We start from the raw sequence: 15572 nt of genomic DNA, 5'->3' as shown, positions 1-15572 counted from the left end.
AATGGGCCCCTATGAAGGTTCTCAGATAAAGCAGAAAAAACGTTTTGTTCTGCTGCTGACTAGACGTGTCCAAGGCAGAACTAATGTTATTCTCTATTAAAGAAGGTGTGCAGCTCCTTACCTACCAGTGTTCTGAGTTGGAAAGTGCTAATGCCATGATGTAAATAAAGAGTACACATCCTGAAAAGCATTAGAATTGGCAGCAAAGAAATAAATGACAGCTTTCATGACCTAGGGGAAAATGTGGGCGTAAAGATAATAGAGAAAGATTGGGCAAAATCCATCTAAATGTATGGTATGGCATGATGGATAAGTATCTTCCTGTATTTCTCAGCATTGCGGACACCAATGATTATGACCAGATATCCCGCTCTATTTTTCAGAAATGAATGATGTCAAAGGAAAGTCGGCATGATGATCAACTGCACTAAGTTTCCTTGGCCGACCACTGTGTATATGCTCCTCAAGGTTGTTCGTTTCTTTGTGCTTCTTCAAAAGAGCTTGAACAGCACACCTTGAGACCCCAGTCTGCTTTGAAACCTTTGCCTAGGAGAGACCTTGCGGAGGCAGTATAACTATCTTGTAGGCTGTGCTCAGTCTTGCCATGGTGTTAGGGAACTGTCTTCCACAACCTCACCTTAGTAGCACATTTTGACTGTTCCTTGCCCATTTTTAAGCCTCCTACACAGCTACAGATTCTGCGGTGGTGTTATTTATTTTTAATTGCACCTCCACACATTTTTCAAATGTGTTTAGCGAAGCACAATTTTTAAAAAATTTCCATGGGGGGCACTCGTGCAGACGTGGTACCGAGTCCTGCTGCTGAGTCCATTGACACAGACAGCAGGACTCAGCCCTGCCCCCCCAGCTTCCGTGTCACTAGATTTGATTGACAGCAGTAGGAGCCAATGGCTCTTGCTGCTATCAATCTATCCAATGGGCACCCGAGACAGCATCTGGAGCTGCTTTATAGAATATAAATAGAGGGCGCTAGGCCCATACACATTAGGTAAAGTGCCGTAACAAAGTGTCTATCTAACAATAAAATTGCAAAATAAATAACACAAAAAATATATGAAAAAGTCCCAACAGTTGCAGTCGACCTGCACTTGAAACCACGCGAGTGGATTCAAATATGATCAAACAAATATAGAAAATAAAACAGTGAACAAAGTCCAATTGTAATGATAGTTCTGTGAAAGAAGAAATGCCACCACCGCTGCAGTATGATTATCAATTCCACCCAAGGTGTTTTAGATAAGGTATGCTCTTACCAGAGCTCGTTGACCCCTTTAGTGAAAAAGATGGTCAACTAAGCTTATGCAGGATTGTGCCTGCAACACTTGAAGATATGGACAGACCACTTTGCAAATCCAGGAACCTCACACGGGATTATATGTAAAAGAAGAGAGGCCAGATAGCCAAATAGCGTGATACCGTTTTATTTAAAATTTTTAAAATAGACATAAAAATCTGCCAAATGGCTCCTTACATTAGGGGGTGCCCACCCGGCACTGAGGCTGCGGACCTGTCACCGCCCGAAGCGGTTCTTTTGGTCGGATACGCTGGGGGATGAGAGCCGCCACTCACATGTAACGCCAAACGATCCCTTCAACAGTCCAAAGCACGGGGGGTACGTCACGTGACCAGGCTGCCTCCGACGTACGTTTCGTTATGTTAACGTCATCAGGGGGGCGTTGACGCCCCTCTGATGACGTTAACATAACGAAACGTACGTCGGAGGCAGCCTGGTCACGTGACGTACCCCCCGTGCTTTGGACTGTTGAAGGGATCGTTTGGCGTTACATGTGAGTGGCGGCTCTCATCCCCCAGCGTATCCGACCAAAAGAACCGCTTCGGGCGGTGACAGGTCCGCAGCCTCAGTGCCGGGTGGGCACCCCCTAATGTAAGGAGCCATTTGGCAGATTTTTATGTCTATTTTAAAAATTTTAAATAAAACGGTATCACGCTATTTGGCTATCTGGCCTCTCTTCTTTTACATATAATCCCGTGTGAGGTTCCTGGATTTGCAAAGTGGTCTGTCCATATCTTCAAGTGTTGCAGGCACAATCCTGCATAAGCTTAGTTGACCATCTTTTTCACTAAAGGGGTCAACGAGCTCTGGTAAGAGCATACCTTATCTAAAACACCTTGGGTGGAATTGATAATCATACTGCAGCGGTGGTGGCATTTCTTCTTTCACAGAACTATCATTACAATTGGACTTTGTTCACTGTTTTATTTTCTATATTTGTTTGATCATATTTGAATCCACTCGCGTGGTTTCAAGTGCAGGTCGACTGCAACTGTTGGGACTTTTTCATATATTTTTTGTGTTATTTATTTTGCAATTTTATTGTTAGATAGACACTTTGTTACGGCACTTTACCTAATGTGTATGGGCCTAGCGCCCTCTATTTATATTCTATCTTGTCCACATACCACTTGTGTTATTGAGGAGCAGCTTATTATTTATTTATGTACACTCTTAATATTTGTATATATCTATATATATATTTAACTGTTTTTTATTAGTTAGGCGCGGAATTTCACTTTACACATCTGGAGCTGCTTTGCTCGTCCCTGTAGCTGGGACGGTTGGGTTCAGGTTAGGGTTGTCCCGATACCGATACTAGTATCGGTATCGGGACCGATACCAAGCATTTCCCCAAGTGCTTGTACTCGGGGAAAATGCTCCAATACTTTACCGATACCTGACTTTCCCTGTATCCTCCTCCAGTTCCCCCATCCGTTCTGCTTTCTCCCTCCATGCTCCTGTGTCCCCCCTCCATGCCGCTGCTGTTCTTCTCTCCCCCTCCGTGCCGCTGCTGTCCTCCATTCTGCTCTCCCCCCTCCGTGCCGCTGCCGTTCTGCTCTCCCCCTCCGTGCCGCTGCCGTTCTGCTCTCCCCCTCCGTGCTGCTGCAGTTCGGCTTTCCACCTCCATGCTCCGTGTCCCCCCTCCGTGCCGCTGCTATTCTGCTCTCCCCCTCCGTGCCGCTGCAGTTCTGCTCTCCCTCTCCATGCTCCGTGTCCCCCCTCCGTGCCGCTGCCATTCTGCTCTCCCCCTCCGTGCCGCTGCTGTCCTCTGTTCTGCTCTCCCCTCCCCATGCTCTGTGTTCCCCTCCATCTCCTCCCCCTCTGTCAGGATGGAGATCGGCGGTAGGAGCTGCTAAACCCGGCTCCTACCTTTTCTGAATGAACAGAGTCAATGATCACTGACTCTGTCCATTCATATGACTGAGCATCGTAACCTGTGTTTATGATGCCTCAGTTTATGAATGGATAGGAGCCTCTGTCTCCTGTCCATTCATTTCCAGTGCAGCTGAGAAAGGGACTGTGGAATCTGTGCCCTTAGTCCCTTTCTCTGTCTCAAAGGTGAGATATCAGAAAAAAAATGGCAATAAATAATAAAAAATAATTAATTGTAAAAAATAATACGTATTAAAATAAACACACTGACACATCCAAACCCCCCCCCCCCCCAAGAAAGCATCGTAAAAAAAAAAAAAAAAAAAAATGTGAAAAATTTAAATAGTAAAATAAAAAAAAATACTGACACATGACATAAAAAAAAAGTATCGGTAATCGGTATCGGCGAGTACTTGAAAAAAAGTATCGGTACTTATACTTGGTCTTAAAAAAAGTGGTATCGGGACAACCCTAGTTAAGGTAAGAAAAATGGGGGGGGGGGGCTGCAGCACAGAAGGTTTTTCACCTTAATGCATAGAGGTGAAAAACCGTGAGTGTTTACATCCCCTTTAAACTCTACTGTAATGGGCTGCTCTAAATGCGATGTGCGCTGCGCAAACTGTTGGCGCTATATAAATCCTGTATAATAATAATAATAATAATGTGCTGGAAAAAGGGCAAAATGCTTGTTACACCTCCGTGGTGGAGCCTTAGAAGGAACTGTATTGCTGTTTAAGGGTAACAATAAATACTTTTTGTACAGCTTTATCTACAGATCCTAGGCAGCAGCTGTCCGTGTATGCAGGATTCATTTTTGGGCCAACTTGCATCTTTGCGCCAATGTGAAGGGGAGGAGGAGCACGGGAGCCATCAACCTGTCATGTGGTAAAGCAATAGTGATTGGCTGGGAAAATCCGTTCTAGCCAATCGATTACTTCCCCTTAGCAGGCTCAGCCATCAGGCAATGGGGAAGACCTAAAAAAGGGAGAGAAATACGCTATTGTGAAATGTAAAAAATGACAATAATAAACAGATAAATTCTCTAACCTGCAACTCTTCTGTAGGATATATACAGTGCAAATAATTTATATAATATGAGTCGAACTATCACAATATAATTGGTGAAATTCCTAAGGTGAGATTTTTAAAATAAAAGTACACATAAATATATATAAATATTTGAGTGTCAACAGCATCCCCCACCATAGCTAGAAAAAATCCTCATGTGATTTCAGCACCTCCTGGGTGCCTATCTTGATCCTCTCTATAGCAGTGTCACACAAGCATCCAAAAGACAAAAGGAGCTCCACATATAGAGTAAAACCATAAATTATTTATTATAACTACTAAGATCACACTTACATTGAGTACAAAATGCCGGCCGGTATATAAACAGCACCCGTCCTTCCAGGTTTCCACGAATGCAGGGACATCAGCACCTTAACCCCTATGCGTTTCGTCATAAATTTACGTCTTCTGGGGAAGACCTACAAACATGTGAATGCTCCCTGATGTAATTGTAGAGTCAGGTCAGGTGAATGTCTTAGGCTTCATTTACACTAGCAGCTCTCAAACTTGAGTTTAGGAGCTTTTGGCATTTTTTTTTTTTGTCAAAGCTTAAAGGGGTTATAAAGGTAAAAGTTTTTTCCCCTTAATGCATTCTATGCATTAAGGTGAAAAAACATCTGCGGATTAGCGCCCCCCCCAGCCCCCCTGTTTACTTACCTGACCCCTCGAAAGTCCCGCGCCGTGAACACGCTTGGCCAGGCTTCTCTGCTTATTCATTGGTTGATTAAAAGCAGCGCAGCCATTGGCTGGCGCTGCTGTCAATCACATCCAATGACACGCGGAGCGGGGCCGAGTGGTACAGTGAGCGGCTACTCATCACCATGTGAGCTTGCATGAAGGTGATGAGTTCTTGCGAGGGGGAGCCGAGACAGCTGCTGAGGGACCCCAGAAGACCAGGATCGGGGCCACTCTGTGCAAAACGAGCTGCACAGTGGAGGTAAGTATAACATGTTTGTTATTTTAAAAAAAATTCCCTTACATACCCTTTAACTAAACAAGCTGAAGTTAGAAGCTGATTGGCTACCATGCACAGCTACACCAGATTTTACACTGCGGTGCCGATCGCATGCGATGTCTGTGCAATGCGAGTTCAGCCATACAGTTGTATGGCTGAACTTGCATTGGATTCGCAGAAAAATATTGTGCAGGGACTTTTTTTCCCCCCGCACTGGAATCAGGTAACATGGGTATTCTCGCGCATGCAAACTGATTCCTGTGCAAGTTCACAGGTCCTACTGTGATTTGTGAACTGATCTGGGGGTGTCATTAACAATGCATTGACGCCCGCAGCGGTTCGCAGTGGGCAGTGTGAACTGCCTGTGGAAGAGATGCGATGGAATCGCATTGGTCCTCGCATCGCCTATGTGTTAACCTAGGCTAATAGTCATGTTTTCTTTTCTTTACACTTTATCTCAAAATCGGAGCCGGTTTACACTGGGGCGACTCGTCAGGCGACTCAGCTGCCTGACAAGTCACGTCCCATTCTTTTCAATAGAACTGTTCTAATAGGAGCGACGCAAGTCGCTCCGACTTAGAAAAGGGTTCTTGTACGACTTCGGGGGCGTCTCGGGTCAACTTGCATTGACTTCCATACAGAAGTAATTTTGCAAGTCGCCTCTGAAGTCGTCTTGAGGACACCTTGCCGAGTCGCCCCCGAAGTCGTGCCGCCCCAGTGTGAACCGGCTCTTAGTCTGTTCATTTCCCCCCCTTTTGTTGTAATTTGATTTCCATAACACGAGAGCTGGTAAATCTCCTCTGGCACATAAACCACACAGCCGTGTTGGATGACGTAAATGGTTGATGCTTCTAAAATCATTCCGGGGGAACATTCTGCTCAATAACACTATAATGATATCTTTTGTACCCGACCACAGCATTTTAATTACTGTTTTGCAGTTTGCCCACAGCAGTTGGCAGTCTGATACAGCAGTTAAATAAAGGAAACTGATATTTCAGATTTGCTGCAATTCCCTCGGAGCTATTCCTAGTAACTCAAAAGTATGTATTTGCCAGCCAGACTGGGCCTTGTAAGATGCACTAAAATGAAATGTGAGTCTATGGTGCTCATGAAACATCGATTTGCTTTGGGATAAAAATATATCTCATGGAAAGTATATATGACTTAAATCCACACAATGCAATCTGGACTTCTGAGTGCCGGTTCACACCAGCGTGATGTCAGACATCGCATGTGATTCGCACCGCACTGCTGTGCAGATCACATGCAATGTCTGTGCGATGTGATTTCAGCCATACAGATTGTATGGCTGAATTTGCATCGCATTCGGACCAAAATCTTGCTGGACCCTTTTTTTTTGTCTACACCAGAATCGCATTGCATGGGTGATTACACTCATGGGATCCGATTCCTGTCCGAATTCACAATTCACACTGTGATATAAGATCCAATCTGGGGGTGTCATTAACTTTCTATTGACACCCGCAGCAGTTTGCGTATGTCAGTGTGAACTGCCTGCGAGTTCTATGCAATGCGGGACACAAGTCATATTGTAATTGAATGTTAAAGAGGGAGTTCACCCATTTATTTATTGTTTGATCTTTTCCCCTTAGATTCATGCTCGTTTTGTCTAGGGGAATCGGCTAATTGTTTTAAAATATGAGCCGTACTTACCGTTTTCGAGATGCATCTTCTCCGTCGCTTCCGGGTATGGGTCTTCGGGAGCGGGCGTTCCTTCTTGATTGACAGTCTTCCGAGAGGCTTCCGACGGTCGCATCTATCGCGTCACTATTAGCCGAAAGAAGCCGAATGTCGGTGCGGCTCTATACTGCGCCTGCGCACCGACGTTCGGCTTCTTTCGGAAAATCGTGACGCGATGGATGCGACCGTCGGAAGCCTCTCGGAAGACTGTCAATCAAAATAGGAACGCCCAGTCCCGCAGCCCATACCCGGAAGCGACGGAGAAGATGCATCTCGTAAACGGTAAGTACGGATCATATTTTAAAACATCTAGCCGATTCCCCTAGACAAATAGAGCATCCATCTAAGGGGAAAAAGTAATATATACGGGTGAACCTCCGCTTTAATAAAAATGACCTTTCCTTTTCAATCTGCAGCTCTGTAATTTTCTGTAAAATGCAATGCAATATGGCTAAGAAATGGTGTACAGAACACCCCCTGAAAATGCCATTTCCTGCTTGTGTGTTTGGTTCACTGATTTTCCCAGCAGTCTGCACTAAGATACAAATCAGATTTTTGGCATCGCCTGCAAAAAAATTGTCATTTTTGGTGAGATATTGGCAATACGGAAATCACTTCTAAAAATAAGCAGGCCTTGTCAATTTACTCATTAGAGCCCTGAAAGTGCAGCAGCAGATTAACCACTTAAGACCCGGACCATTATGCAGGTAAAGGACCTGGCACTGCGTCGCTTTAACTGACAATTGCGTGGTCGTGCGATGTGGCTCCCAAACAAAATTGGCGTCCTTTTTTTCCCACGAATAGAGCTTTCTTTTGGTGGTATTTGATCACCTCTGCATTTTTTTTTGTGCTATAAACAAAAATAGAGCGACAATTTTGAAAAAAAAATACAATATTTTTTACTTTTTGCTATAATAAATATCCCCAAAAAAGGTATAAAAAAACATTATTTTTTCTCAGTTTAGGCCGATACGTATTCTTCTACCTATTTTTGGTAAAAAAAAATCGCAATAAGTGTTTATCGATTGGTTTACGCAAAATTTATAGCGTTTACAAAATAGGGGATAGTTTTATGGCATTTTTATTAATATATTTGTTTTACTACTAATGGCGGCGATCAGCAATTTTTTTCATGACTGCGACATTATGGCGGACACATCAGACACTTTTGACACATTTTTGGGAACATTGAAATTTTTACAGCGAAAAGTGCTATAAAAATGCATTGATTACTGTGAAAATGACAATTGCAGTTTAGGAGTTAACCACTAGGGGGCGCTGAAGGGGTTAGGTGTGACCTCATGTGTGTTTCTAACTGTAGGGGGGCAGGGCTGGACGTGTGACGTCAGTGATCGTCGTTCCCTATATCAGGGAACAGAAGATCACTGACATTGCCACAGAGAAGAACGGGGAAGGTGTGTTTAGAATTGCATCCTAAGATCCGACGGTGTAAGTCAATTACACCTGTCGGATCTTAGGGCTATCTATGCGTAACTGATTCTATGAATCAGTCGCATAGTTAGGACGGGCGGATCACAGAGATACGACGGCGTATCAGGAGATATGCCGTCGTATCTCTTTTGTAAATCTGGCCCTATGTTCTCAAAATGCTATGGTGCAAACTAAGTATCATTGATTGGAAGACTGCAAAAAAGTGGGTCTTTTAAAGTGATAGTACAGCTGTTTAAAAAAAAAAAATGGCACCTTGCAAGTAAATGGAGTAATGTGCTAGTATGCATTGCATGCTAGCATATTATGAAAGACTTACTGTGAAATGGATCCCTCCAGCAGCGCACAGTCACCGCTAACAGGGCTTCCATCTTCACCTATTATTCCGTACGGTTTTGTTTGAATGGCCGAGCTGCACAGTGCTCTGAATGGACGGTAAGCCGTATTATAGGCACACTTTACTACCACTTTAATGGGGTTGTAAACCCTCATAGTTTTTCACCTTAACCACTTGCCGACTGCCTCACATACATATACGACGGCAGAATGGCAAGGGCAGGCAAAGCAACGTACAGGTAAGCTCACAGTTAGGACACACTTAACCCCTTCCTTTCCCTCTACTGGTTAACCCATTCACTGCCAGTGCCATAAACAAAAAAGGAGCAACAATTTTGAAAACATTTTTTTTTACTTTCTGCTATAAAACATATCCAATAAAAATATGTAAAAAAAATCGAATTTAGACCAATTTGTGTTCTGCTACATAATTTTGGTAAAAAAAATCCCAATTGGCGTATATTGATTGGTTTGCGCAAACGTTATCACATCTACAAACCATGGGATAGATTTAGGGACTTATTTTTTACTAGTAATGGTGGCGATCAGCAATTTTTAGCGGGACTACGACATTGCGGTGGACAAATTGGGCACCAAGTGACACTTTTTAAGGAGCAGTGACACCAGTACTGTGATCGGTGCTAAAAAAAAATGCACTCACACTGTATAAATGACACTGGCAGGGAAGGGGACAATCAAAAGGTTAAATGTGTTCCCTATGTGTGCTTTATAACTGTGTGGAGGATGCTGACACTAGACGAAGAGAGAGATCAGTGTTCCTGATTAGTAGGAATCACAGATCTCTCTCTTCCTCTGTGACAGAACGACGGTCTGCCTTGTTTACATAGGCAGACTGTTGTTCTGACATTCCCCCGAACGATCACAGCTAGTGTGGGTCGCCGGCAGTGCACCTGAGACTAGGAAGCGTGATCAACGTACAGGTACATTCTTTTCTGCAGCCGAGCCGCCCTCCTGTAGTAAATGGGCGGTCCGGAAGTAGCTAAGGTGTTATGTGTTTACTGTTATAATGTACACCTGTGTTTGCCTATCCTGTCTAGGTGTGAAGTGTCTTTCTCCCATTGTGTGCCTCCTTGGTGTGAATTCCCATTTTTAATTGAGTAACCTAATGTTTCTGTCTGTTTGCTAATGCTCCTGGTTGTGATTTGTCTTGTGTAAACTTTACTTCATTACCTAACCATTGTGGGATGTTTACCCCTGTAACGGTCACCACCGTTTACGACCTTCCATTCCATCCACGACAGCTCATCTGACACACAGACAAATCAGCAGGCATCCCATTTTCCCAGAATCAAGACGAGACACACAGCTCTGTACTTGTTCCAAATGTAATGACAATTTTAATGGTTTCTTCTCAGCTTATATACAGTACAAGGCATGGAAGTATTCAAAGGGACAATGAAATCTCCACCCCCCTAATCACACACTAAGGCTAATTACTAAACATTCCTTCATTAACAGCATAACAAACCAAACACCATCACACAATGATCTCCTTCCAATCCACATCCCCAGACAGACGCTCTGTCTCCGACAAGTACATTCCACACATAAACAGTATTTATCATACATAATTAGAGGTCTGTGAGCAGACATGGATTAACACCTTTACACAAGGACAATGGAATGTCTTCCAGGCCCTGACTCAATTAGCATGTCACTAGTCAGGGCTAATCATAGAAATGAGTCATAGAATATTCTTTGCAGGCATTAAGGAATATACTGTAAATCACTGTCCACGCCAAAACAATCCAACATGTGTACCCCATCTCATGTAATACATGAATTATAATTCACTTGCCACCCCATGCCCAAAGGGGAACAGGGTGGACTCAGACCCAAGAGTTATCAGTGACGCTGACACAGGAGTATCCCCCATCCTCACAAAGTCTCTGGGTGTCCCGGGTCATTCCGTTACAACCCCCATGTGTAATATTTGTTTTTATTGTTCATGTGGTGACTGCCCCTGTTTTTGAAGTGTATAAAAACCTGTATTTCTGTTCAATAAAGTATTCCTTTGGTTTTGCCTCCACATCTTGTCTGCGTATGATACTTGGGGTAAAGGGCTGGTATTAGCTACCGGGTCTGCTGGAATAGTTTGTAAGGCAGGTGGCACTGTTTGGTGGAGTCACCCAGTCGGGGTGCCAGGAGGTCTGTCACAAGCAATATTGGGACAGGGTCTCTTTAAATGTAGAAAAACTCCTGTAAATTAGAGCAGAACTAAAATCCTCCATCCTTCACGGCCACAAAAGCTACCATCTTTGCCTGTGTTGGATCTACAAATGCCATGGTGCTGTGCATGTGATCAGCTATGACACTGACACTTGCCATTTGACAGTTGACATAAGCACACTGGCAACTGTGATGCCGCGTACACACGATCATTTTTCGGGTTGTAAAAAATGCCTTTTTTTTATGTCATTAAAAACGATCGTGTGTGGGCTTCAGAGCATTTTTTGGGTTCTGAAAAACGGGAAAAAAAAAATTCGAACATTCTCTATTTTTTAACGACGTTTTTAGCGTTGTCGTTTTTCGGGTTGTAAAAAATGGTCGTGTGTGGGCTTTAACAATGTGAAACATCTGCGGATGCTCAGAAGCAAGTTATGAGATGGGAGCGCTCGTTCTGGTAAAACTACCATAATGGAGTCTGCTTTTCTGTAACAGACAGAAAAGCACGAATCGTCTTTTACTAACACAAAATCAGCTAAAGCAGCCCAAAGGGTGGCGTCATCCGAATGGAACTTCCCCTTTATAGTGCCGTCGTACGTGTTGTACGTCACCGCGTTTTGCTAGAGCATTTTTTTTTCACGATCGTGTGTAGGCAAGGCCGTTTTAATGATCAAGTTGAAAAAAACTTTGTTTTTTCTAGAGCCTGAAAAACGTTGTTTTTTACAACCCGAAAAATTATCGTGTGTACGCGGCATGACGGTTATCACCAGAGGCATGTCTGAAATGTGGAAAAGGTTCAAATTGGTGGGTTTAGTTCCACTTTAAGGCATTTATGTGAATTTGTAGGTTCTATATGTAAAACAGTGTATATCAATATTTACAATTATCATCTGTTCCTCATATTGATTGCAGAAGAAAATATATCAGTAAATATATTTTCCTTTATTTTGCAGGTTACTTAAACTGAAAGAATTGTTCATCTCTAAATATGGCACTGCGCCATTCTTCTATGCACGTGCACCAGGACGGGTAAACCTGATAGGTAAAACTGATTTTTTAAATATGTGTTCTATTCATATCAGTTTGTTTTATTCTATATATCATGTTTCATGCTTTTTGCACTGGGAATATTGTTTTTTTTTGTATAGGTTCATAGTGTTGTTTTGATATTATAAATCATAATGTACAGTGCCTTGAAAAAGTATTCATACCCCCTGAAATTTTCCAGATTTTGTCATGTTACAATCGAATGTATTTTATGTGATAGACCACCACAAAGTAGCATATAATTGTGAAGTGGAACGAAAATAATAAATGTTTTTCAATTTTTTTTACAAATAAAAATCTGAAAAGTGTGGTGTGCATTTGTATTCAGCCCAGTTACTATGATACCCCTAACTAAAATCTAGTGGAACCAATTGCCACCTGTGTGTAGTTTAATCTCAGTATAAATACAGCTGTTCTGTGAAACCCTCAGAGGTTTGTTAGAGAACCTTACTGAACAAACGGCATCATGAAGGCCAAGGAACACACCAGACAGGTCACTGATAAAGCTGTGAAGAAGTTTAAAGCAGGGTTAGATAATAAAAAAAATATCCCAAGCTTTTAACATCTCAAGGAGCACTGTTCAATCCATTGCCCGAAAATGGAAAGAGTATGGCACAACTGCAAACCTACCAAGACATGGCCGTCCACCAAAACTAACAGACCGGGCAAGGAGAGCATCAATCAGAGAAGCAGCCAAGAGGCCCATGGTAACTCTGGAGGAGCTGCAGAGATCCACAACTCAGGTGGGAGAATCTGTCCACAGGACAACTATTAGTCGTGCTCTCCACAAATCTGGCCTTTATGGAAGAATGGCAAGAAGAAAGCCATTGTTCAAAGAAAGCCATAAGAAATCACGCTTGCAGTTTACGAGAAGCCATGTGGGGGACACAGCAAACATGTGGAAGAAGCTGCTCTGGTCAGTTGAGACCAAAATTTGACTTTTTGGCCTAAAAACAAAATTCTGTATATGGGGGAAAACAAACACTGCACATCACCTTGAACACACCATCACCACTGTGAAACATGGCGGTGACAGCATCATGTTGTAGGGATGCTTTTCTTCAGTAGGGACAAGGAAGCTGGTCAGAGTTGATGGGAAGATGGGTGGAGCCAAATCCAGGGCAATCTTAGAAGAAAACCTGAGGCGGATGTTCACCTTCCAGCAGGACAACGACCCTAAACATACAGCCAGAGCTACAATGGGATGGTTTAGATCAGGGGTCTCCAAACTTTCTAAATGAAGGGCCAGTTTACGGTCCTTCAGACTTCTGGGGGGCCGGACCATGGCCATTGGGAGTAGAAAATGTCCAGGTATCCAGCAGGAGTAAACAATACTATATCATTGGTGTTAGCAACAAGAATTATGCCCCATTGGAGTTGTCCATAGTGTCCCAAGGGCCGCATTAAGGCACGCAAAGGGCCGCATTTGGCCCCAGGGCCGCAGTTTGGAGACCCCTGGTTTAGATCAAAGCATATTCATGTGTTAGAATGGCCCAGAGCTTGAGCTATTTTGCAAAGAAGAATGGACAAAAATGTCACTCTCTAGATGTGCAAAGCTGGTAGAGACATCCCCAAAAAGACTTGTAGCTGTAATTGCAGTGAAACGTGGTTCTACAAAGTAGAATCCCAATAAAATACATTTAGGTTTGTGGTTGTAACATGACAAAATGTGGAACATTTTAAGGGGTATAAATACATTTTCAAGGTACTGTAAGTGAGAAATCTATCTCCAGAGACCTTTCTGATAGCGGAGACCCCACTATAGAATAGACAGTAGGTTTCCAGACAGGAGTTCCGCCGTTGACATTCATTAACCACTTAAGACCCGGACCAAAATGCAGGTAAAAGACCATGCCCCTTTTTGCGATTCGGCACTTCGTCGCTTTAACTGACAATTGCGCGGTAGTGCGACGTGGCTCCCAAACAAAATTGGCGCCCTTTTTTTCCCACAAATAGAGCATTCTTTTGGTGGTATTTGATCACCTCTGCATCTGCTATAAACAAAAATAGAGCGACAATTTTGAAAAAAATTAAATATTTTTTTACTTTTTGCTATAATAAATATCCCCCAAAAACATATATAAAAACATATCTTTTCCTCAGTTTAGGCCGATACGTATTCTTCTACCTATTCTTGGTAAAAAAAATCGCAATAAGCGTATATCGATTGGTTTGCGCAAAATTTACTGCGTTTACAAAATGGGGGATAGTTTTATTGCATTTTTACTACTAATGGCGGCGATCAGCGATTTTTTTCGTGACTGCGACATTATGGTGGACTCTTCGGACAATTTTGACACATTTTTGGGACCATTGTCATTTTCACAGCAAAAAATGCATTTAAAATGCATTGTTTATTGTGAAAATGACAGTTGCAGTTTGGGAGTTAAACACAAGGGGGCGCTGAAGGGGTTATGTGTTCCCTGAAGTGTGTTTACAACTGTGGCTGTAGGTCTGACGTCATTGATTGTGCGTCCCTATATTAGGCAACACACAATCGATGACAGCGCCACAGTGAAGATTGGGGAAGCCGTGTTTACACGCGGCACTCCCCGTTCTTCAGCTCCGGGGACCGATCGCGGGAGAGCGCGGCGGGCGCGCGCCCACGACCCACCTCTGGGCTTTATACAATGACGTACAGGTACGTGATTGTGCCCAACGGTGCCATTCTGCCGACGTATATCGTCGTTAGGCGGTCCTTAAGGGGTTAATCACTGTGCTCTCGTGGAAAGGTTAGCCTAAAAAGTGTGAAGTCTTTTACAGAATACATACATGGGGATTTCTGTTTCATTGATTGGTATTTAATAAAGCATGCTGTATTCTATTTACTAACCTATGTCTTTATTCACTAATGCAGGGGAACATATCGACTATTGCGGTTATGCAGTTCTTCCCATGGCTATTGAACAAGATATTTTAACTGCTTTTCAATCTGTTGACTCTCAGGTGCTGCACTTGTCCAATACAAACCCAGCTTATCTGTAAGTGATTTGTTTTCATTCTTCCACACATTAAATGCATTGCTAGTTTTGAAATGCTTTTATTCACATTTGAATGTACCCAATAAAATAATTTTGGTCAGTAGTTCTCTATAATTGGAACTGGTACTTAACTTAGAGCCAACATTTCTACTAGTTTCCATGACCAGACTGTAAAACGAAACATGTTTTGTGATATGATCCTCTGAGTCAGCATTCCTCGCTTATTTTTCCCGAAGCCTACATTATTTTGTATGAAAATTGTGAGGCAAGATAAAGATACGTATCATATTTATTAAAAAAACTGCCTTTAAGGCTCCATAAAACTTCTCACGCACAAAATATGTAAAACATGTTTTTCTACAACTACCCATGTGGGCGTACATGTTTTTCTTTCTGATGTGATTAGACCAGATGGATAGTTAACCTTTACGGAGTTTGAGGGGAGCTGTAATTCATTATTTGGTTAAATAAGCTGATGATAGAAGGTATGTTGCAATTTTTAAGTCCTCTCTAGAACAAGACCTTAGTTAATATTTAAATTTAAACGTGTATGCAAATGGTAGTTGGGGAACAACAACTTCATAGTCTTCTGTCTCACTAAAGTGGATACATTTTAATTTTTTCCTATACTATTGATAGCAATGACTGTTTGCAT

General features: G+C 42.7%; 1 protein-coding gene across 1 annotated transcript in view; it reads left to right on the top strand.

Annotated features, from left to right (window-relative positions):
• GALK2 (galactokinase 2) overlaps positions 1 to 15572 on the top strand; it is a 221623-nt gene that overhangs the window by 12565 nt on the left and 193486 nt on the right. Inside the window, exons 2-3 of the mRNA XM_040342627.1 lie at positions 11843 to 11931; positions 14794 to 14917. Coding sequence (XP_040198561.1) covers positions 11843 to 11931; positions 14794 to 14917 — 213 coding nt within the window. The remainder of the gene's footprint in view (positions 1 to 11842; positions 11932 to 14793; positions 14918 to 15572) is intronic.

The sequence above is a fragment of the Rana temporaria genome, chromosome 3, assembly GCF_905171775.1.
Source record: "Rana temporaria chromosome 3, aRanTem1.1, whole genome shotgun sequence".
Lineage (NCBI taxonomy): Eukaryota > Metazoa > Chordata > Amphibia > Anura > Ranidae > Rana > Rana temporaria.
The sequence above is the reverse complement of the archived record's forward strand: the minus strand, read 5'-3'. Positions and strand labels throughout refer to the sequence as shown.